This window comes from Euphorbia lathyris, chromosome 6, assembly GCF_963576675.1.
Source record: "Euphorbia lathyris chromosome 6, ddEupLath1.1, whole genome shotgun sequence".
Lineage (NCBI taxonomy): Eukaryota > Viridiplantae > Streptophyta > Magnoliopsida > Malpighiales > Euphorbiaceae > Euphorbia > Euphorbia lathyris.
This window is the reverse complement of record NC_088915.1, coordinates 60,319,317-60,344,479: the sequence shown is the minus strand read 5'-3', so window position 1 is coordinate 60,344,479 and position 25,163 is coordinate 60,319,317. Positions and strand designations below refer to the sequence as shown.

General features: G+C 36.8%; 1 protein-coding gene and 2 pseudogenes across 1 annotated transcript; all 3 read left to right on the top strand.

The window, feature by feature from the left end:
• Positions 1 to 1,339: 1,339 nt before the first annotated feature.
• On the top strand, positions 1,340 to 8,652 carry LOC136233707 (uncharacterized; annotated as a pseudogene).
• Positions 8,653 to 12,273: 3,621 nt separating this feature from the next.
• On the top strand, positions 12,274 to 15,624 carry LOC136232084 (uncharacterized). The gene is made up of 3 exons (XM_066021121.1): positions 12,274 to 12,938; positions 13,010 to 13,242; positions 13,624 to 15,624. The coding sequence occupies exons 1-3, from the start codon at positions 12,474 to 12,476 to the stop codon at positions 14,081 to 14,083; spliced, it is 1,158 nt and encodes a 385-aa protein (XP_065877193.1). The 5' UTR covers positions 12,274 to 12,473; the 3' UTR covers positions 14,084 to 15,624.
• Positions 15,153 to 18,786, top strand: LOC136233706 (uncharacterized; annotated as a pseudogene).
• Positions 18,787 to 25,163: the final 6,377 nt, after the last annotated feature.

The following is a 25,163-nucleotide window of genomic DNA, read 5'->3' as shown; positions in this document are numbered from 1 at the left end:
TAAAGGAGCTGCTTCTGCCCCAAAGAAGCTTAAATTTTTCTGCGGAGGAACTAAGCCTCAGATTCAACCAGGTCAGGGTGGATCCAGGTCAGCTGAGAAAAGACCTAGGCAAGTTGAGCCTGAGATAGAAGAAAGAGAGGTTGCTGACCAACCATTAAGAAAGAGGAAGAAGCTCAACTTTGAGTTAAGACCTATTGAGGCCATGCCAACAGATATCGTCGTTCCTCCTAACTCACACTATGCACAGAGTCAAGGGATTGACGCTGAGCAACAGGTTGAGGAAGAACAAGACCAAGACCAATTGGGTGGTCAGTTTGTTGAGGAAGAGTTGGATGACCAGTTAGAAGAAGAAGAGATGGATGATGAGTCTGAAGAAGAAGAAAGTGGTCAGGATGACACTGAGGAACCAGCAGATGATGAAAATCTTGAACCAATCAACACTGAGTTGGTTGATGAAGAATAAACTGAGCACCAAGTAAATGCCCCTGCTGTTCAAAGGGAAGTCTTACCCACTGACTCCATTGAGTCTATTCCCTGTGACCCTACTCCTCCGAAGCTTAGGAGACTGAGAAAGAAGAAAGCCTTTAAACAACCAGTTATTGATCTTATGGGTGATTCACCGTTGAGAGATGAGATCACTGACCTTAGCGAGGTACATCTTAAATACTTCTCCAACCCACCTGTGTCTCAACCAGAGTTGCAAGAAAATCAAGCCTCTGTTTCTCAAAAGGAACATGCCGACTTAAATGCCTCCGCCAACCCAAGTAATGCCGAGCAAGTGCTCGAAGATTCCGCTCCTCAAACTGTTGAGCAAGCTAAGAAATTTCCTGCTCAGGTGGACACTGAACTTCCTCAAATTCCATCACCTAGTCAGCTTCAGCCTGACACTGAGCAAGCAACTCTTTCTGCTGATCCTCCACTTCCCCAACTAAATGAGCAGGATCAGATTCAGTCAGTTTCCACTGACAATACTAATTCCAGGCCAGCCGCTGACAATGCTGGGCCTTCCAATGACGAGCAGAACCAAACACTGCCCTTATTCGGTTCTACTCCACCTCCGGTATCTGGGCCAACACAAGATGGATCCTTTAGCTACCTCATTGCCTCTGAGTCTGGTCGAAGAATTGTTGACTCAGCTCATGCTCTCATCCAGGACCTCCATCAATCAAGTACTAATGCCGCTGAATCTACTACTGTTGAGACAACTCCATTTTCGTCTGTCACTCAGCTTCTTACGTAGATCAAAGGTATGAAGGATCTTCTGAGTGTCATGACTACACTACAATCTCAACAGCCCAGGCAGGACTCTATACTGAAGCTGGCCGAACTCCAGCTGACCATGGTCAACCATATAAACTCACTGCAAAGGGAGTTTCATCAACTGTCAGCTACGAACTCAGCATATGCCACTTCTGCTGAAGTACAACATCTCTTCAGCCAGCTTCACACCGAGCAAGAGAAAACAAATCACCAGCTTTCCACTTCCTCTCAATGCTCCATTGAGCAAATTACCGAGGCTGTGCATCTGCTGAACTTAAACAGGCAAGAGATGGCAACTGACGAGCTTAAAACCAACGAGATTCTGAAGTATTCTCGAGCAACTTTCAACAATGTGCGCCAAATCAACGCTCAGCGTGAGTATTATGACTCCTCTTTGCTAAAGATGTTTCATCAAACCTTTGCCATGCTCACTAAAACCATGCACTGGATTGGCAAGTCTCAAGCCGCTGTTTTAAGTATGCTGAGTGCTGCATCAATCGGAATTCCTCGATCCATTGTGGATGATGGTGTTCCAATTTTCGACGGAATGAATGAAAGCACGAGAAAGCTAAAGGCATTTTCTCAACGTCTCACTCAAGCTGCAATTGACGCCACCTTCATTCCCAAACCCGATGATGGCAAAATGGGGGAGAAAGAACAAGCCCCAAGAACTCAGCAAGCCTCAGTTAGTCAGCCGCAACATAAGGGCAAGGGCAAACAAAAGTAGCTTAACTTGTATTGTCTATGATAGCTAGTTTTGAACCTTAGTTACCTTTATATCTATGTTCTTTTTCTGTGAACCCTGTTGTGCTGACTTTAAACTCAAAACAAATTATATGCATCTCTATCTCTTTCATACTGACTACTCTTGTGCGATGCTTATTTAAGTGCTTGTTATAATTTGTTAAAACGCATCTTCATTAAATCAACTGTGCTACACTGTCTATATTAATTGATGATATGTCTACTGTGTTGATCATACATATTGACCACTTCTTATATGTCCACTTAACTAAAACTCATTGAACAAAGCTTACTCAGCGCTCTCTGATATTTAAACCTTCCGTGTAAAACTGAGTTAAATAGAATATGTTCCATGAGCTGACCTATCTCTGAAAACTGACCTTAGACTTACTCAATTAAACCTTGAAATGTTTAGAGTAAAACTAAGTCAGTAGCTCAACCCTTACGGGGGAGTTATTTGATAAAATAAGGTCAACTATCATGGGGGAGCTCAACACTGAGTTCTTCGACTGAATATTTTTGCCAACATCAAAATGGGGGAGTTTGTTGAAACACCTTTCCACATGATTTTGATTTGACAAAATTATTTAAGTAATGATTAAAATATTCTAACACATTAAATTTAAAAAGCTTTGATTTATTACACTAATGTGTTTGTTCAATGTTGAGATTAATTGTGTATAAGACATTGAGATTAAAAAGCCCAAAGGCCCATAAAGTGGACGTCAAGCCCAAGTCAACACATCAATACCATTCGGCCAAAGAGTTCAAAATGAAGCCGTATCAACTAAAACGACGAGAAGGATCGAGAAGCCTTCGTGGCAAAAGCTTCAAGAAAAAGCTGCTGAGTTGGACGACAAAGCAGTCTGGACAGCGGCAGGCAATGTTCAACTTCTAGACAAAGTATTTCTACTTTGGGAAAAGTTCAGAAGGCGCAGAAAGCTGTCTCGTGGACTTTTCCTTAAATGGCGAAACATTCTGCCGAAGACTGACGAAGACAGAAGATGCAAGAATCCTATTGGCCAACGACGCTGAGCACACCCAGAGTGACAACGACAGGAAGCCGTTTCCCTCCAACGGTTATTTCGAAATTCGAAATGACCAGGTGCCTCAAGTGTCACTATATAAAGGCCATCCATTTGCTTCAATCAATGCAGAACTTCAAGCAGTCAAAACGCTGACCAAATTCATACTCGAAGATTCTGTGAGAAAAGCAAAGCAAATACCTTACACCAATTTCCATATTATTGTGTAAAAGTCTAGAGTGATTTCCAATCATCTAAAGTGTCTTAGCAATCGTTGTTTAGGACAAACACTTTATCGTTTCTAGAAGAATAGAAAGGAGAGGCTGAGTACTCGGTTATAATACTCAGCGTAGATATAGGAGTGAGTAGAGGTATAGAGGAAGGTACTCTTGTTATACTCAGCTTCTATTTGTAAAAGGTTTCGTGCTCTACCTTTAAAGAGCTCAGTAGAGAATTCAAAAAGCTCTGAACGAGTTCCGGGGACTGGACGTAGGCAGAGAGGCCGAACCAGGATAAGTCTGCTGAGTTATATCTTTCCAACCCTTAAACTCCTTTAATATATATTGCTTGCTGTGAAAAACTGACTAAGTAAAGAGCTCACGATGAGTTAAGTTTACTAAGAAGCTGAGTTCAGGAATAGACTCTAAGTGCTATTTCCTGACTCAAGTAAAGAAGCAGACTTAGTCACAAGTTGACTAAGCTTGTGTCTTGAATCTACTTAGTGACGCTGTGTAATCCTTTTCATAGCAAAAGAAGTCAGCCTTAACGGACAAAATTTTAAAATAGTTCCTATCCCCCCCCCTTGGAACTAACTTGTCACGTTATAAGGGACCAACATATAGTATAGATCATACTTCATTTCCATTATTGTATTATTTTCTTCCTTTTTATTTATTATTGTTGTTTAGGTCATACAAATTTTTCAATAAATGTGGTATCTGATACGGATTACTAACGAACAAGTTGATTTTAATTGTAAATCAACAAAGAAATTTTTTCTCAAACTACACTTGAAGGAGTTAATCCCAATAGGTATGAAAATCTTTTTCCAAATGAGTTTTTAATAAAATGATTCATAAAATTTATCCATCCTTATAAATAATGAGGTTTAAATACCTGCCCTCAATTGAAGGTAGAAGACTTAAACACTGTAACTAGGGTTACAACTTACAACTTAAAGATGAGCAAACCAGTGTCTCCAACCTCTATGTGAAGGGTATATTAATCGAATGCTTTATCTACTATACTGAATTTTCCGACCTTATGGATCGCGTGATGACTATGAACAATTTAGCTATAAGTTGTTTAATGGGACATTTTACCAAACATCGTTTATGAGTCCTACTCATGATAAATTACACTTCTTTTTCAGGTGTCGTTGAGAAGTATCGTGCACTCATAGTGAGGTTAAACATTGATTTTGAAAAGAATATTTGAAGGAAACAAAAGTCCAACCACAAAAATACAATGAAAAGTGTGTTAATAGAAAAACAAAGATAAAAGTACAAGTTTATTTTTGTGTTTTGACCTATTTGTAAAGACAGTCTACGTGGTTTAAAAGTTTACAAACAAGGGTCAGTACTTTGTAAATTTTTATGTTAAAGGATATGTGAGCCAATTTTTCGGTCAAACAGTACTTATGGTTTAGTTAATTTTCAAAGTTAGACCTTGTATTTTGGATAATTTGCAAAGTCAGTCTTTTTCATTGCTCCAAATCGCTTCCTTTTAGGGTAAATAGACACAACAGTAAATTTTGAAGTAATGGCTGAGTTTATAAACTTCAAAAAGTAGATATCCATGTTTGCAAACTTTTAAACCACGAATACTGTTTTTACAAATCGGCCAAACTACAAGATTTATTTTTGTACTTTTCACTAAAACAAATTATTTCTTCTGAAATAGCAATTAAGCGGTGTTCTCTATTTTTAACCAAATACTATCATATCTCTAAAGAGAAACGTGTGAAACAAACACCCTCTAAAATAAGAATAATTATGACGAAAGAAAAAGTTCCCATAATTCATATAGTTGGATATGTTGGCCAAGGTTTAACTGTTCTTGTACTAATTAGATGACAACAATTATTGATAGCATTTTAAGGTGAGTACTTGCCTATGTTGGCCAAGGTTTAACTGTTCTTGTACTAATGAGATGATAACAATTATTGATAAAAATTTAATGCGAGTTATTGATAGGGGTCGAACACCCCTATCTTTAGGTACGGTTTTGAGCAGGTTTTGTTTGGTTTTCATTCAACAAGCGAACAATTCTCGTATTTTTATGCATGTGTGCATGTTAGTTAGTTTTAGTGTATGTTTTATTTACTTTTGTAGTTTCTAGCCGTTTTATGATTGTTTTCAGGAAAATACTGCTAAAATAGCATACACGTGAACTGCCACTTATTTATTTTGGCTAATTGATCCACCAAAGGTCGCACCAAATGGAGTTTTTACTCAAATCTGACGACTGGTGGGTCAATTTATCCTTTGGACTAACATCGTTTGGAGTTTATGTGTGTGTGCAGATCAAAACAGGATCAATTTCGGGCGAAAATCGCATCTCGGGGACCCTCGGCATTCGCTTGGCGTATTTGGCCATATTCAGCACATCAAAATAGCCTCTATAGGCCAGCTCGGCGAGTTGGCCATGCCCAGCTCGTGCCGAGATGACGACTAAGGGCCAGCTCGGTCGACGAGCTGGCCCACGGGAATTAGTCTTTTGACTAATTCCCGGCCCCACGACTCCACGTTTCGCCCCCAACTCTTCCACCTGCATCGGGAAACAATTTAGATTAGGTTTAGGCTTTAAACAACGACTATAAATAGAAAATTGTAATTGTAAATTAGATATCCTTTTATTTTGTAAAAACCCTAGCCTCCATCCTTGAAGAATCCTCTTCTCCCTTCCGTCCACCATTGAAGAACTTTCAAGCTCCACGTTCCTCGAGGATTGTTCAAGCTCCATCCTTCAAGTCCTAGGAAGACATCTGCATTGGTCGACAGGTTCCCTGAAAGGGATTTCTTCTCTTTTATATTATGTTTGCCTCTGATCCATTCTATGAATCCTAGGCTAATTGTAACATCATGAAAAACATATTCTTCATCTTTAATATTAATTTAAGTTCTTATTTTGTTCAATTGATTGCCTTATTTAATCTTTGTCTTATGCTTTGCCTTTCTGGTTTAACTCATTCATAAGTCCAAACAATTACTTGGCACATATTGCAAGCTGAATTTGACCTAGTCAGAGCCTATAAGATTGACGACCTTGTAGAAGATTAAACCCAAATTTCTGAGCCTTGGAGCTAGTTTTGGCCTTACAAGGGAATCACGCGCTAGGAACCTTAGAAGGATAAGTAGGGTTAATCACCTTCGACATAAGTGACTCAGATTAGGTTAACAATTGGTTGATTATAGATTGAATTTGATATTATCGTATCACCCCATTAACTCCAGGTTAATTTACATTATTTAAGGATCACTTAGGAGTAGCTTTAATCTAATTAGGAGTAGTTTAATCTAAACAACCTTCAATCTCAAACCCCCCATAGCCTAGATAACACTAGAAACCTAGTAGTTCGGTACTTGTGGAGTAAATTATGTCGATTCGATACCTGGACTTGTCCAGATTATTACTTGGTAGCGACGGGGTACACTTATCCCTTAATGAGTCTCGTTGGGCGTTAGCTCCGAGGCGCATCAGTTATTAAGCAATTTCATCTGTTAGATGAAAATATTATATAAAGAAACAAACTCCTATTTGATTGCATGAATGCCTTAGAAAATACTAAAGCAGAAATATATATATATATATATATATATATATATATATAGGACACAAGAGTGGCCACAAATGGGATAAATATGCATGTGGCATCAATCGGAACAGGTCCTGTAATTCTCTTCCTTCACGGATTCCCTGAGCTGTGGACTCATGGCGACACTAGCTTCTATCTCTGTCTGCCGTTGGTTACGATTGCGTAGCTCCTAATCTTCGCGACTATGGGCGATACTGACGCCCCTGGTTCCATCGAAAAGTACACCACATTCCACATGTCGGTGATCTGGTTGGGTTGCTTGATTCTCTACAGATTTGAGCATGTTTTTTTAGTGGGGCATAACATTGGAGCCATCATCGCCTGGCTTTTTTGTGTGTTCAGGCCTAATAGAATCAAGGCCTTGGTTAACACTAGTTTTGATACAGATCAATTTCGGACGAGTTGATTTTAATCCTAAATTAATAAAGAAGGTTCTTCTCTAGCTAAACTAGAAGGAGTTAATCTCGGGTTTTACGGACTAAACTGTAGGAAATCATAAATTCCCCATTGTTGAAGGTTGAAACGTTAACCAGAACTTCACAAAAGAAGAAGATATAATTTGATTGATTAAAAGTTAAAGGATCCTTACAAATAAGAGGCTTTATATAGCACTCATAATAAAATGTAAAAAACATAATTGTCATAGATAGGGTTACAACAATTAAAGAGTGATAAGGGTATAATAGTAATGAAATGCCAAAATGGCAATTTAGGAAATTAAAACAAAGGACAAACAATAAAGTCAGAATAACAAAGTTGTAAATAAGAGAAGTTAGAAATTGTGGCAGCCTTGGTCCCCTTGTACTTTTCGTCGCTAAAATTCAGTCTGTCGTATCTGAAACTGGGTGCCACATGGCGTGTGGCATCCACCTCGTGCTGCTCCTTCGCGGCAGAAGGAGCTCCACACGGCGTGTGGCATGTCACACGTTGTGTGGGGAAATTTTGGCCTATTCCCCTACATGCTCGCTCGTGCTTCGTGATTCGTCTGATTCCCTTCGTCGCGACTCGAACCCTTAAAGGAGATGACCACATCAACTTTCCCCTTCCTCCTCAGGAATCCCCACCTGACTTTTCTTCAATTTTTTATGAATCTTTTCAGCGACAATTATTACGTTTGCTAATATCAGGTTCTTCTCAATTCATATTTCAAGCAATTCAGTCAAAATAAATTGCACTATAAATCATGTTTATTATTATTATTATTATTATTGAGGAAGAATCAGCATATCAAATTATTATTAATTGTGCAGAAACCTGGAGAAGCTGAAGCAGAGTATGTTGCAATTACTACTACAAAACTGTTTAGAATTATTTTAACTCACAGTGATCCTCGTCCAAAAACTAGTCTGTCAAAGGGAATAGGGAAGGAATTGGATCCTCCGACCTTGCCTTGTTGGTTGCCACATGAAGATGTCAATTATTTTGCTGCCAAGTTCGACCATACATGCTTCATTGGTGGATTAAATTATTACAGAAACCTCGACATGTATGTTTGTTTTGTAAGTAAATTTGCATATGCTAATCATTTTTCTTATTTAATTTACTTAATCTGTCGACGGTAACTAGGAGCTGACTGCGGCATGGCGTGGAGTGCAAGTGAAAGTACCAGTTAAGTTTATAGTTGGAGATCTAGATTTTATATACAACATTCCTGGTATGAAGGAGTATATTCACAATATTGATTTTCACAAAGATGTTCCTCTTTCGGAAGAAGTGGTTATAATTGAAAGAGTTTCTGATTTTATCAATCAAGAAAAATCGGACCAAGTTTCTAATCACATTTACGACTTCTTTAACAAGTTCTGATCACCATCATTATTCATTTAGTTTCCTATTGCCCATCATAACTTTGAATCAATTAATGTTCTATGTGATAAGTTAATTAGTTGCAGTAGAGTTGTTTCTTAGAATAAATCCCTATGTATCGGGGTATTAGTTGGATAAGTTTTTGAATTTGTATTTACTGTTAGTCCATGTTTCTAGTGACCTAATTTATCTATGTTTCTGTTTGTTTTGGCTATTTAAGTCAACTAGTTTTTGACCCGTGCGATGCACGGATTCATCTTAATAAATAAATATTAACAAAAATATAATTTAATAATTACAATTAATGATATAAAGGTGCTATATAAATTAAATATTATTATTTTATATTCACATTTAATTTAAATAATCTTTTTATAGATAAATATAATAATATAATTAAAATTAATATATTATATATTATATTATATTTTTTATCAATAAAAAATAATGAAGTGACACCTCAGCTCCATCGTTACTGTTTTATATTATATATAGATGTCTCTTATTAAATAAAGCATGTCATTACTCCAAATTGTTCATCTTATTTATTCAATATTTCCTAACAATTTGGTATCAGATCTTCCCGTTAGAGCCTGAGACAAAAAAAATGGCAGTTTTTTTAGTTATTTCAAACACAAATAGAGGAAATGAATGAGTGAAGATAAAAAAAATCATGTAGCTAGCCATTCCACATTTCGATGGTCATTACGACCATTAGAGCATGCTAATGGAAAATCTTTTGAGATCTAAAAGGTATTGGGATCTGGTTGATAAAGGTTATAAAGAGCTAGAGGAGGGAGTTGTTTTGCCTGAAGCACAACAGAAGGAACTACACGATTTGAAGCTAGAGGATCTCAAAGCCAAGAATTATATGTTTCAGAGACTTGACCGAATAATTCTTGAGCATATTCTAGAGAGATGCACTGCAAAATAGATATGGAGTTCGATGAAACATAAGTTTGAAGGAAATGATCGAGTAAAGCGTTCAACTCTTCAAGCATAAAGAGGGATTTTGAAATTATAGAGATGAAAACAAGTGAAACTATCACAGAATATTTTGCTCATGTTCTGGGTATAGCAAATAAAATGAGAAGCAACGGGGAATAGGTGAAGGATGTTACTATTGTTGAAAAAATCCTTAGGACTTTAACTGAGAAATTTATCTATGTTGTTGTCTCAATTGAAGAATCTAAGGATATTTATGCACTCACAATTGGTGAACTCTAAAGTTCACAAATTGTGAATTAAAAAGAAGTTCTATAGGAGCAATAGCGACGAACATGCCTTCTAGGTGACTGTGGATGACAAAAATTAAGGTCGAGGTCGCGGTTGAGACAGCTATAGAGGCAGAGGTCGGAAAATTTTCAACAAACCTACAATTGAATGCTACAAGTGCCAAAATCTTGGGCATTTTCACTAAGAATGTCTAGTGTGGGAGAAGGAGGTCAACTATTTAGAATCGCATGAGAAAGAAGAGATGCTTTTAATGTCGTATGTCGAGATGAATTTAGAATTGTAAGAGGACATTTGTTTCCTTAATTCATGTTGTTCAAATAATATGAGTGGAACAAAGACGACATTCTGTGAGCTAGATTAGACATTTCGCAAGACGTTAAAATTGGAAAATAATGCCAAAATCAATGTTCTCAGAAAAGGAATGGTGAGACTATATGTGAATGGTGGCAATCTTTTGGTCAATGATATTTTTTATGTTCCAGAACTGAAGAATAATCTCTTGAGAATTGGACAACTTCAAGAACGTGGTCTCCCAATCTTATTTCAATCAGGAAAGTGCAACACATACCATTGTATAGAGGGCTTATTATTCAATCTGAGATGATAGCAAACAGAATGTTCATATTGTTCGCCAATTCTCGTTGTGAAAAGGAGAAAGGTTCCTGCTTCTACACAACAACTTCAGATCTAGCTCATCTTTGGCGTTGTAGGTATGGGCACTTAAGCCATAAAGGCTTAAGAACTTTACAGACAACAAAAACGATTCATAGTCCCTCTTGCCTTGGTTTTCCACTTAAGATGCCCACATCATTCTCCTTTTCTTCGAAGGAGTTGAACACTGATCCTTAGTAGTTGTAAAAGGACCATCCGGTTTCCATAGGCTCAGATCTCGCATACTGAAACACATTGACAACTTTCCGAGCCAATTAGGGAGGGCTATATGATAAGCATTTGCATTCACCTTCTTTGTTACCTTGTAGGGGCTATATTTTCTCGGTTTGAGCTTACTACTCGGGGCTCTAGCAAGCCTCTCCTTGTTTAGATTCACCCTTACTGTATCCCCAACATAAAATTGGAGATCTTTCTGATGCTCATCCACCTTAGCCTTTAGCTTGATATTCTGTTCCTCGATGTTTTGCTTCACCTCTTGGTGCATTTGGTGATAGTCATTGGCTAGGTATTGGGCTGCTATGATCTTTTTCTCCCCCATCGGGGTGTCTCCAATATCAAGCATATGGTTCGGACTCTTAGTGTACGCAACTTCAAAAGGCGTCGTCCCCGTGGTTGAACTTATGGCTGCGTTATATGAAAAATCTTCTTGTGCCAACACATAACCCAACATCTTCGGCTTGTCCCTACACTTACTTCTCAATAGATTACCCAAGGTCCGGTTGGCCGCTTCCGTTTGCCCGTCAGTTTGCGGATGTGCGGTGGTGCTAAACTTCAAAGTAGTACCAAGAATAGCCCATAGAGTACGCCAAAAGTGGCTAATAAACTTTGTGTCTCTATCTAATACTATGCTTTTAGGAACACCATTGGTTAGGAATTTAATTAGTCATCACCCTAGGTTTTCAGTGATTTTTGTTTTGAGGTTAGCGAACGGTGTTGCCCATACTCTGGCACGTCAATCTCGTTCCTATGCTAATTCTTTCATTCATTTTGTTGCTCCTGTATTCATTAGCAGTATTCTAATTCGGGATGCTGCCCCAGATTATTAATAAAGTGGTCATTTCGTTAAAAAAACAAAGAAAAAAAACATAAACATTGAGATTACAAGATTTTCATGTTTTGATTTTGTATTCTATTAGATAAGATTGGTTTTTTAATTTTTAATTTTTTTTTTATAAAAACAAGTTGATTAAATAATATTCGCAGGTCTTTAACTAGTTACAAGAAAAGTTATGAAACCTCAAACTCAAGAACTTTTCTAAGAAATCTATATCCTATATCCAAGTGGTTTTGCAAAATGCAGTAATTTCTTTGCTCACTTTTTACTCTCTTTTTTTCTCAACTCACTCACATACATCACTTTCATCAATGGCTTTCATAGCCTTACAAGTACATCACTTTCATCAATGGCTTTTATTACAAGTACAATATGCTAAACATAATAATTCAATACATTTTGTAATAAGTGAACAAAACCATGTGAACATATTAATATTAATATTAATATAGGTAGGTAGCCATTTTCCTTTATTTTTAACTTTTCTTTTTCTTATAATTTATTTGCTGTATTATTACTAATTATTAATTTGAAGTAATAGTTAAATCTTAACTGTATATTAAATTCTGTTTTGCCTACACCATTATTATTATAAGAAGAGATAAGTAAACATAACTATAGCTATGACTAAAACAATAAAAAATGAAAATAATTGATTAAAGGAAAAATTGAGCATAATTCTTGTTGGCCAAACTCTTAACTTTCTTGTATTAATGAGATGATAGCAATTATTGATTGTTTATATTTTAATAGTCAATTGTGAAAAGCAACTTAATCTGTGAGATAAACATATATATAAAGAAACAATCTCTTTGATCGCATAAATGCTTTGAAAATACTAAAGCAGAGATATAACAATATGGAGAAGATAGAGCACACGAAAGTAGCCACAAATGGCATAAATATGCACGTTGCATCTATCGGAAAAGGTCCTCCGATTCTCTTCCTTCACGGCTACCCTGAACTGTGGTACTCATGGCGACACCAGCTTTTATCTCTGTCCTCACTTGGTTACCGTTGCATAGCTCCTGATCTTCGCGGCTACGGAGATACCGACGCCCCTGATTCCGTCGGAGATTACACCGCCTTCCACATTGTCGGAGATCTGGTTGGATTGCTTGATTCTCTCCAGATTGAGCAGGTTTTTTTGGTAGGTCATAATTGGGGAGCCATAATCGCCTGGTATTTTTGTTTGTTCAGACCTGATAGAATCAAGGCCTTGGTTAACACCAGCGTCCCCTTCCTCCGCAGAAATCCTCGCCTATCTTTTCTTCCCGGGTTTAGGAATTTTTTTGGTGACGATTATTACATCTTCCGCTATCAGGTTCTTATAATATTAACTATCCTATCTCTTCTTTTCCATAATTGTGGATTAAACTATTATTAATTGTGCAGAAACCTGGAGCTGAATTAGAGTATGCTGATATTGATACTGCAAAACTGTTTAGAATTATTTTAAGTAATCGTGATCCTAATCCTGAAGCTACTCTCCCAAAAGGAATAGGAACCAAACCTGATCCTTCAACCTTGCCTTCTTGGTTGTCAGATGAAGATGTTAATTACTTTGCTGCCAAATTCAATAAGACAGGCTTCACTGGTGGAATAAACTATTACAGAAACTTTCACATGTAAGTTTGTTTTGTAAATAAATATGCATATACTAAAAGCATCTTCAACATTCTTTTAGTACTCTTAAGTTAAAATTTGAGTACAGAGAGTTAAAAATCAACTCCAACAACTTCTCAGTACTTCTTAGTGGTTTCTTATTTCATTTTTTATTAATAATTTATTATTTGATAGTTTCTACTCTCGCTATTGTTAAATATAAAAATAATTACTAATTTTAATGATAAAATAATAAATAATGAGTGAATATGAAAAGTATTATTAGAGATGAGTCTCCTCAAATCACTACTCAATTGTTTATATTATTGTTAAAAAGTGAACTAAGAATCTCTTCTAGATGCTCTAATCAATTTTCCCATTTAATTTACTTTATTTTCTAACAGTAACTGGGAGTTGACTGCGGCATGGAGTGGAGCTCAAGTGAAAGTACCAACTAAGTTTATAGTTGGAGATCTCGATCTTGTTTACAATATGTCCGGTATGAAGGAGTATATACACAATGGTGAGTTTCATAAAGATGTTCCTTATTTGAAAGAAGTGGTTATAATGGAAGGAGTCGCTCATTATCTCAATCAAGAAAAATCAGACCAAGTTTCTAATCACATTTACGACTTCTTTAACAAGTTTATGTGCGCATCTCCGGTACGGGCCCAAAGAAAAGAGCAAATTCTACCACGGTTGAGGACACGTCCCACGATAAGGAGAGAGCTATTAATTTTTCAGCCCACATGTCGTGTGGCCTGGCCACACACCGTGTGGGGCCTTGAGGTAGCTCATGTTCGTCAAATGGAGTTAGTACACAGACGTGTGGGGGTACAAGCATTTCAGCCACACGTCGTGTGAAAGAGGCCACATGTCGTGTGGCTCCCCCACACAATATGTGGCTTGCCTGGATCTCCACTTCGACCAGTTTTGTCCAAGCTGCCATTTTCGACACTAAATCTGATTTTACTGTTTTGTCACTCTGCTTTTTATTGTTTTGCCACTTGGGTTTAATTATCCAAATGCCATGTGTCCCTTTTGTCCCTTTATTACCCCTATGTTTTATTCTTTATGATGTAACCCTAATGGAGACTTTATTGTCTAACCCTTATATTTTGTAAAAGATGGAAGTTTTATCGATCAAATTAAAAACCTAGCCTCCATTGTTGAGAGGTTGGGATTAACTCCTTCAAGCTAGGCTTTCCAGGATAGATTCTATTTTTATGGTTGTAGACCGGTTTTCCAGGATGGCCCATTTCATCCCATGTCGTAAAACAAACAATGCTACGACAATCACTAAGTTGTTCTTCCAAGAGGTAGTGAGGCTATATGGAGTTCCAAAGAGCATAGTGTCGGATAGAGATACAAAGTTTGTTAGCCATTTTTGGCGTACCTTGTGGGCTATTCTTGGCACTACCTTGAAGTTTAGCACTACCGCTCACCCTCAAACGGATGGGCAAACTGAAGTGGTCAACCTGACCTTGGGCAATCTATTAAGGAGTAAGTGTCGGGACAAGCCAAAGATGTGGGACTATATGATAGCACAAGATGAGTTTGCCTACAATTCCGTTGTGAGTTCCACCACGGGGAAGACACCTTTTGAGATTGTATACATGAAGACTCCCAATCACCCGTTTGACATATATGGGACATCCTGAAAAGGAAAAAGAGTGTAGCTGCCCAACGACTACCATTAAATGTATCAAGAGGTGAGGCGAAGTATCGAAGAAAAGAATAACAAGGTCAAGGCTAGGGTGGATGAGCACCGAATGGATCTTCAATTTGAGGTGGGGACGTAAGGTGATGATCTAATTGAGTAAGGAGAGACTCATGAATGCTCCGAGTAGCAAGCTAAAACTGGCCTTATAAGGTGAGCAAGAAGGTAAACGGAAATGCTTAGCATATCGCCCTTCCAAATTGGCTCGGAAAGATGTCACCTTCCTTCAATGTGCGGAAATCGGAAGAAACTATTGAGACTACACGAGATAAGTTGGGTTCCAACTCTTTTGAAAAGGGAGTGAATGATGTGGGCATCTCCGATATGGGCCCAAAGGAAAAGGCAAATTCTACCGCAACTGACGATGCGTCCCACGATAAGGAGAGAGATGCTGATTTTCAACCAACATGACGTGTGGGACCTTGAGGCAACTCATGTTTGCCAAATGGAGTTAGTACACGGACATGTGGAGGTGCAGGCATTTTGGCCACACGTCGTGTGGCTTGCCTGGAGCTGCACTCTGACCAGTTTTGTCCAAACTGTCATTTTCTGCACCAAATCTGATTTTACTGTTTTGCCACTTTGATTTTTACTGTTTTTCCACTTGGGTTTAATCAGTCAAATGCCATTTATCCCTTTTATCCCTTTATTACCTTTATGTTTCGTTCTTTATGATGTAACCTTAATGGGGGACTTTATTGTCTTTTGGAAGAGTATATAACCTTTTTATTTTGTAAAAGATGTAACTTTTATCAATCAAATAAAAAACATAACCGTCATATTTTTGAGAGTTTGTTCTTATGTCTTGAGATTAACTCCTCCAAATTAGGTTTGAGAAAAAATATTTTTTTTTATAGATTTAAAAATCCAACTGGAATAAATTAATGAAGTAAAAATGCAAAAGGATATCTTCCTTTATTCAATGTTTCTGATTATTGTTGGCCTTTCTTTTCATTCTCAATTATGATAATATAGTTGCCTAAAGCTTTTATTTTAACTCATTTTATTCTTCTTTTTTATTTGTTGTTCTTGAATATATGGGTCATACAAACTTTTCAATAAAACTTAACAAATTCAATATTACTATCATGGAACTCTGTTAGCATTTCTCAATATTTATTTGTGGTTTATTTCACATGTACTACACAATTTTATGAAAATTAATACTCCACGTCAATGGACAACAATATATCAGACATTAAAGATTTTTTTGGATTAATTATCAGCTATGCATATTTCCGTCTCAGATTCCATCTAAATGTGCTACAGAATGTGATTGGAGTGAAATTACGATAGAAAAATATATAACGACAGAAATTTCCATCGTTAATACTAATCTTTTCTTACTTTTCCCTTTGAGTAGGGGTCGTTAGACGATCCATGACTTCTGTCTCTCTGTTTCTACATTTACTGTGCCATTATTGCAAAACTAATTTGATAACGGGTGATGAACTTCTGATCGGATTCCTTCCCTGGGGGCGTCGTTGGGTTCAACGGGGGAAGCTCCGATGCCAAAGTCAGTATAGGAATAATGAATAAACTGTATTGACAAGAGAAGGGTTTAGAGTTAGAATGGCCCTGTTTGGTAAAGAGCGTTTTGGGATAAAAAGAGCGGTTTTGACCAATTTTAGAGGTTTGACCACTGAAACCGCTGATTGGAGTGTTTGGTGGAGAGAGGTTTGGAAGAGAGTTTTGGGATGAAAACGCTAATTTAGAAAAAGCTCTTAAAAGGAGCTTTTTCAATTAGCGTTTTGGAATATTAAAATTAATGGACTTCTTTAACCCTAATAGATAGACTCCCCTCTTCTCCTGCACCAAAATTAATGCCCTTATTCGTCTTTTTTGCACAAACCGCTATTATCAATCAGCTAATTTTTACCAAACAGGTCTACACAAACAGCTAGTCAAATCAGCTAGTCAAATCAGCTAATGTAATCAGCTAACAGCTAATGTAATCAGCTAACAGCTAATTCCCAAACAGGGCCAATGTGATTGAATGTGTACCTCAATAGCTTGTGATGCAATCTATATATAGTCATGTGATCGTAACTCCCAGTAACCAGAAAGTCTCCATTAATGCCTCATTAATGGCGGTTACGGATCTCTTTTATGCGTGGCCGTTAGCTCATTAACGGATCATTAATTGCCTTTATTAGGAATCGGCTCAACCGTTCGGCGGACGGATCGAGGTACGATGGCGGGTCTCATGTAGGTTTGACTATGGATAATGCGTGGCGGAGTCTAGATGATCCGCCACTCGGATGACTTGCTTGATACGCCATTGCTTCCCGGACCACCCAAATACGCGGCCGTTTTGGTAAATATCCTTTTTGATCCCGTGGATAATACCCCGATGTTATCATAATTGAACCAGCAAAATTAGATTTTTTTGGTAGGACATAATTGGAGAGCCATAATCACCTCATATTTTTGTTGTTCAAATCTGATAGAATCAAAGCCTTAGTTAACATCAGCGTCTCCTTCCTCCACAGAAATCCCCGCTTATCTTTTCTTCTCGGGTTTAGAAATCATTTTGGCGACGATTATTACATCTGCTGTTATCAGGTTCTTATACTATTAACCATCCTATCTTCTTTTCCATAATTGAGGATTAAAGTATTATTAATTGTGCAAAAACCTGGACCTAAATTAGAATATGTTGAGATTGATACTGCAAAACTGTTTAGAATTAATTTAACTAATCACGATCCTAATCCTGAAGCTACTCTCCCAAAATATATAAGGAAGCAACATGATCCTTCAACCTTGCTTTGTTGGTAACTATCAGATGAAGATCTGAATTACTTTGCAGCCAAATTCATCAAGACAGGCTTCACTGGTGGAATAAATTATTACAAAAATCTCAACGTGTATGTTTGTTTTTTTTAAAATAAATATGCATATACTAATCATTTTTCTCATTTAATTTACTTATTCTGTCGGCAGTAACTGGGAGCTGGCTGCAGCATGGAGTGGAGGTCAAGTGAAAGTACCAGTTAAGTTTATAGTTGGAGATCTTGATCTTGTTTATAATATATCAGATGTGAAGGATTATATACATAATGGTGAGTTTCATAAAGATGTTCCTCGTTTGGAAGAAGTGGTTATCATAATGAGGAGTCGCTCATTATCTCAATCAAGAAAAATCATGAATTCATTAACAAGTTCTGATTAGCAGTTACTAACTGGAATCTGTTCATTTAATTATTTGCCTCTTGCCCACCACATCTTTTGAATAAGTTAATGCTTCTCCATGTATGTATGTAATTTGATTCGCTTTTTTTTGGCTTAATGCATATATACACACTTAAACTTCGCAAGTTTTGTCTAATGGCACCCTCAACTTTTAAAATAACCTATCACACACCTATAGTTGCCTTTAAAAACATATTGCACACTTATAGTTGGCTTTAAAAACCTATCACACACCTATAGTTGGCTCATTCGGACCTCCTCCACACAAAATCGTTGATTTTTCGTCTTTGCCGGATGAGGTGGCATACCGAACGAACTCTCGCGCTTTTCTTTTTTCTATAACACGCATACCACCTCGATCGTTAAAGACGAAAAATCAACGATTTTGTGTGTAGGAGATCCGAATGAGCCAACTATAGATGTGTGATAGGTTTTTAAAGCCAATTATAAATGTGCAATATGTTTTTAAAGGCAACTATAGGTATGTGATAGGTTATTTTAAAAGTTCAGGGTGTCAAAGGCAAAACGTGCCAAGTTCAAAAGTGTAAATATACATTAAACCATTTCTTTTCATTCTCAATTATTATTGCAGCTCCCACTCTAAAAATAGAGTGGGATTGGAGATGATCTAACCTAATTGATGCAACTTTTATTTTAACTTTATTTTATTTTGTTGTTATTAGGTCATACAAACTTTTCAATAGAGCTACTATTACTAGCATGGAACTTGTTAGCATTTCTTTTTTTTTTTTTTTTGAAAACTTGTTAGCATTTCTCAATAATACATTCGTGGCTTCTTTTTTTTTACGTATACTACACAATTTTACATAGAGTCAGAAAAAAAGGGAAAAAGTACAATAAAATTTATTTATGGTTACACTTGTTTTCGAACGACACTCATGTGTTTAAAAATTTACAAAATGGTACCATGCACTTCATTCTGTTAGCAAACACATACAAAATTGATTAAAGTTGTTAAAAGTCAAAAGGAAAATAGTTAATTTGATCCTTATATTTTTTTTATTTTTTAAATTAACCCCCTATTATCTAATTATCACAAATAAATTCCAAAATAAAAATTAAAAATCAAAGACACCATCTTCTCCATCTCTTTAATTTCTTATTCTTGTTATTCTTTCTCTCTCCTCTTTGTTAATTTCTCTCTCTAAAATCAATTAAATTTCTCTCTTTAAAAAAAATCTCTCCAAATCAATATCAAGTTTTCCTTTATTAAGAGACTGAGGTCTACAATTTGAGCTACATGCCCATTCATTTGATTCTAACTTCAGCTGTGGCAAAATAATATTTAACTTCTTTCTCAACGCATTAGAAGCCTTAACAAGGGTACTAAATGATTCCATTTGATGTAAATCTGTTGAGTTCGAAAATCCATCCCTTTGACATACGCTCAATCTGCAGTAGTTGAAATACTATCTTAATATCTATCATTTCTAGTTTATACTGAATCAACAATATAAGGGGGTTAATTTAAAAAATAAATAAATATAAGGACCAAATTAACTCTTTTCCTTTTAACTTTTAACACTGTTAGTCAATTTTGTATGTGCTTGCTAACGGAATGAAGTACATGGTACCATTTTGCAAATTTTTAAATCACATGGGTGTTGTTCGAAAACAGGTGTAACCACAAGGTTTATTTTTGTACTTTTCCAAAAAAAAAATTAATGCCAATGAGGGTTGGTGAATGGTAAGGCATTGAACCTCTGTTACAGATTGTGATTGAAGTGAAATTAATTATTGACAGAGAAAACATTTAACGATATAAATTTTTGTCGACAATACTAATTTTTTTGTTACTTTTCGCTTGAGTTGGGCAAGTTTTGAAGATTTTTTATTATTATTATTTACTGTTATTAGTCCACGTTGTTAATATCCTAATTTAGGTTTGTTTCTGTTTCGTTTTGGCTAATTAAGCCACTCTCTTTTATTAAACGATGCAAGTCATTCATTTGACCTGTCAATTATCGTGTTCGAGTCGTGGTCATGTCGTGTCATTACGGGTTCGTGTTCAAAAAAGTAAATCCAAACTCAATCCAAAAACTTTTGTTTCACAATTGTGTTAACCTGTTCGGATTAGTATCGATTTCGTGTCGTGTTTTCGGGTTACATTTAATTATGTTATGCATATAAATTAATGATAACTTTTAAAAATATAAGAAACTATGATACTGTTTTTAAGTACTTTATGTCATTTTTAGATTAGTATGTTAACATTAATCATTGAAAAGTTCGCTTATATCATGTTAGGGGGTCATGTAATTGTATATTTCAAGTAATAATTATAATTTTATTATCTTTATTAATAAAGTGATATATAAAAACAAGAGAGAATATAACAATAATTTTAAACATTCGTGTCATTTTGTGTCGTTTTCGGATTAGCATATCAACCCTAACCCAACCCAAAAATTTGCATGTCAACCCAAAAATGACACATTACCTACTAAGCTAAACCCAAACACTAAAATTGCATGTCGATTTCGTGTCGTATAATCGGATCATGTGTACTTTTGCCACCTCTAATCCAAATTGTATTTCTTGTTTATTTAATATTTCCTAACAATTTGGTATAAAAAAAACAGCCGTTATTTTTAGTGATTTGAAACAGAAGAAGAAGAGAAAGGATGAGTGAAGATAAAAATTTCATGCAACCTGCCATTCCACGTTTCGATGGTCATTACGACCATTTGAACATGCTAATGGAAAACCTTTTGAGATCTAAAAGGTATTGGGATCTGGTTGAAACTGGTTATAAAGAACTAAGGTCTCGTTTGGTATGCTGTAATAGACGTTGTAATGGAATGACCATTACAATGGAGATTCATTACCATGTTTGGTTAGTCATATCATTTTTGTCGTAATGGAATCACCATTACATCATTCAATTTTTCTTCACAAATTTATGTAATAGGCATTACAAACAAAATAGTCATGAATCTCATTACGATTAGCCCTTATATTTTTATTACTAACGACGAAATACGAAAAAAACATAAAAACCGAAAAAATGCGAAAATGTGAAAAACCCGAAAACGATAAAAAAAATGCAAAACGAAAAACATAAAAACGAGAAAAAATATCAAAAACACAGAAATGGTAAAACGAGAAAAAACACGAAAAAATGTGAAAAACCGAAAAACGAGAAAAAATGCAAAAAAAACATGAAAATGAGAAAAACATGAAAAACGACGAAAAAATGTGAAATGAAAAAACGGAAAAAAACAACGAAAAATGAAAAAAGAGATTGAAGAAAACATGAAAACTGCAAAATTCCAAAAAAAACATGAAAATTGTATTTAACTAATATAAATATACGTATTGTAATGATAATTGCATTTTATGGATTTTATTAAAATTTGCCAACCAAACATGATAATTTAATCATGATTCTATTACATTACATTACACATTTTATTACATTACATTGCATTACAACGTACCAAACGGACCCTAAAGGAAGGTGTTGTTTTGCCTAAAGCACAATAGAAGGAGCTAGATGATTAGAAGCTGAAGGATCTCAAAGCCAAAAATTATCTATTTCGAAGCCTTCACAGAACAATTCTTGAGCAGATCCTGGAGAAACGCACTGCAAAACAGAGATATGTAGTTCGATGAAACTGAAGTTTAAAGGAAATGCTAGAGTAAAGCGTTCAACTCTTCAAGCACTAAGCAGGGATTTTGAAATCATAGAGAGGAAAAGAAGTGAAACTATCACAATACTTTGCTCGTGTCTTGGCTATAGCTAATAAAATGATAAACAATTGGGAGTAGATGAAGGATGTTACAATTGTCGGAAAAATTCTTAGAACTTTGACTTAGAAATTTAATTATATCATTGTCTCAATTGAAGAATCTAAGGATATTGATGCACTCATAATTAATGAACTGGAAAGTTCATTTATTATGCATGAACATAAGTTCCATAGGAGCAATGGCGAGGAACATACTTTGAAGGTGACTATAGATGACAAACATGGAGGTCGAGGTCGTATCAAAGGCAGCTGCAGAGGGAATGGGAGAGGCATGGGTTGACAAGTTTTCAACAAAGCTATAGTTGAATGCTACAACTGCCACAACCTTGGGCATTTTCAGTATGAACATCAAACATGGGAAGAGGATGTCAACTATGTAGAATCAAATGAGAAAGAAGAGGTGCTTTTAATGTCATATGTCGAGATGAATTCAGAATTACAAGAGGATATTTGGTTCCTTGATTCAGGTTGTTCAAATCATATGAGTGGAACAAAGGATGCATTCTGCGAGCTAGATGAGACGTGCCAAAATGAGTATTCTCGAAAAAGGAAGGGTGGGACTATATGTAAATGTTTGGCAATCTTTTGATCACCAATTTTTTTACGTTCCAAAACTGAAGAATAATCTCTTGAGCATTGGACAGCTTCAGGAACATGGTCCTACAATCTTATTTCAATCAAGAAAATGCAACATATACCATCTAGAGAGAGGGCTTATCATTCAATCTTAGATTACAGCCAACAGAATGTTCATATTGTTTGCCAATTTTACATGTGAAAAAGAGAATGATTCCTGCTTTTACACAACAACTTCAAGTCTGGCTCATCTTTGGCACTACAGGTATGGACATTTAAGCCATAAAGGCTTAAGAACTCTACAGAAAAAAAATAGTTCAAGGTCTTCTGCAACTTCATACATCAAATGTGACTTCTACTGATTGCATACTGAGAAAACAACATAGAGATTCTATTCCCAAAACAAGCACATAGAGAGCCACGAAAAAAGTTACAATTAGTGCATGCAGACATTTGCGGTCCAATCTCACTAATGTCTAACAGCAACAAAAGGTACTCATTATGCTTCATAGACAATTTTAGTAAGAAGACATGGATATACTTTTTAAGTGCCAAGTCTAAAGCATTCGACATGTTCAATTTTTTTTATGTAAGTCCTTGATGATATTGTGGACCAATCCCGAGCTCTCCCTCCATAATGACCAACTTTCTATGTAAGTCTTGCTAGCACAAGTTTTTCACACACTAGCTATGTCTACGTCTCTCGTCGTACTATCTTCTCTAATACATCTTCTCTCTCTAAAAGATCTTACTGACTTAGGTATCAGAGTGCAGGTGTCGGTCACGGTCCTCTTTTAACACCTTATTTTTGCAGATCACCTTAAAACATCCATCAAAATACCATTTTCCACATCAATATCAATGTAACCGAAATTTTGTCCTCTCAAAATTGAGGGTAAATATATATCTAACTCTCTATACTTATCTCGAAAAATCAAGTGGCATCCTACTTTGGAAACATCCTATTTATCATTATCATTTATTCTTAAAAGTTAGAGAAGTTCTAATTAATGCAGTTGCTCAGGCTCAGGAAGAGGTTGAGTGTGTGGTCTTTTAGATTTCTTTCTGCTGCGTGTAAGGAAGTGCTAATTAAGGCGGTTGCTCAGGCTCTGCCAACTTTTTGTATGAGTGTTTTTAAACTGCCTAAATCCCTTTGTCTAGATTTAGAGAAGATAATGAATTTGTTTTGGTGGGTATGAAACCAGGGGGTAGGAGATCGATTCATTGGTAGAGCTGGGATAGGCTTTGCAGGGATAAAAGAGAGGGAGGTTTGGGCTTTAGGAGCCTCCGGAAATTCAATCTTGCCTTATTAGGCAAACAGACCTGGAAGTTGATGGTTACTCCAAATTCTTTAGTGGGTAGAATGTTCAAAGCTAAATATTTCCCTAGAGACCCCTTTCTTTTCTCCAAATTGGGCAATAATCCTAGTTTTGTTTGGGGGAGTGTTTGGAGAGCCATTGAGGTATTGAGATTGGGAGTTCGTTGGAGAATTGGGGATGGTAAGTCAATACAAGTGTGGAAAGATCCATGGGTAAATACTGTGGCCCCATTTATGGTCCAGGGTGATGCTGTTATGCAGCAGGATGATACAAAAGTGGCTGACCTATTTATTCAAGGCAGGAAAATCTAGGACAGAGGGAAGGTGGAGGATTTGTTGACTGAGGCAGATGCCAGAATTGTGTGTAGGATGGTGTTGCCTATCAGAGAAGTTGAAGATGGACCAATGTGGAATTTTACCAAAAATGGCATGTACACGAGTAAATCAGGGTATAGAGCGCTTTGTGATGGTTATGGTGGAGAGAATCAGAAGGATGGGTGGAGTAGAATTTGGAAGATGCACATTCCTCCAAAAGTTAGAATGTTTGTTTGGAAGTTGGCCTCAGGTTGTGTGGCCACTAGACATAGATTGGCAGGAAGGGGGTTGTCAATCCCAACGCAGTGTCCCTTTTGTCATTCTGATACTGAGCATGACCATCACCTCTTTGTGGATTGTGTATACGCCCAAGAATGTTGGAACCTATCCGGGATCAATACGGATGTATTCCAACCTGATTATCTAACGGGTTCTATTTTGCAGGTACTCTTGTCCAATGATCAAGACACCATAACCAATGTGGCAATGACGCTTTAGGTTATTTGGAACCAAAGGAATCAAATAGTCTGGGAGAGCAAAGTCCAATTACCAGAAACGGCAGTCTCTCTTGCGGATAACTACCTTGCTGCTTGGCGCCAGTCCCAGTTGAAGATCCTTTCTGTTGCTGCCCGTCATCTGTCCACGTCCCCAGCAGTTCACGCTGATGCCGTCACCGCACAGAATCGCCCGAGCACAGCACCTCAGGCGGATGCCGCGGTCCCTGCCTGTCCTGCTGCGCAGCGCCGGCTTCCCACTGCCATCACCGTCGACGCAAATGCAACTGCTGGCACTGCTGCCCATCGTCACGAGCACACGACGCGGATGACAACGACACAGGTACGACATATTAGTTGGTCTCGCCCCCCTTTAGGCTTTGTCAAATGCAATTGTGATGCGGCTTCCTTTAAAGTTGAGTCTCGAAGTGGGGTGGGAGCTTTACTTAGATCCTCTGATGGATCCTTCATGGCTTGTCGTAGTCGCCAAGTCCCATTTATCGATGATACCAGGGAAGCTGAAGCATTAGCTCTACGTGAGGCATTGCTTTGG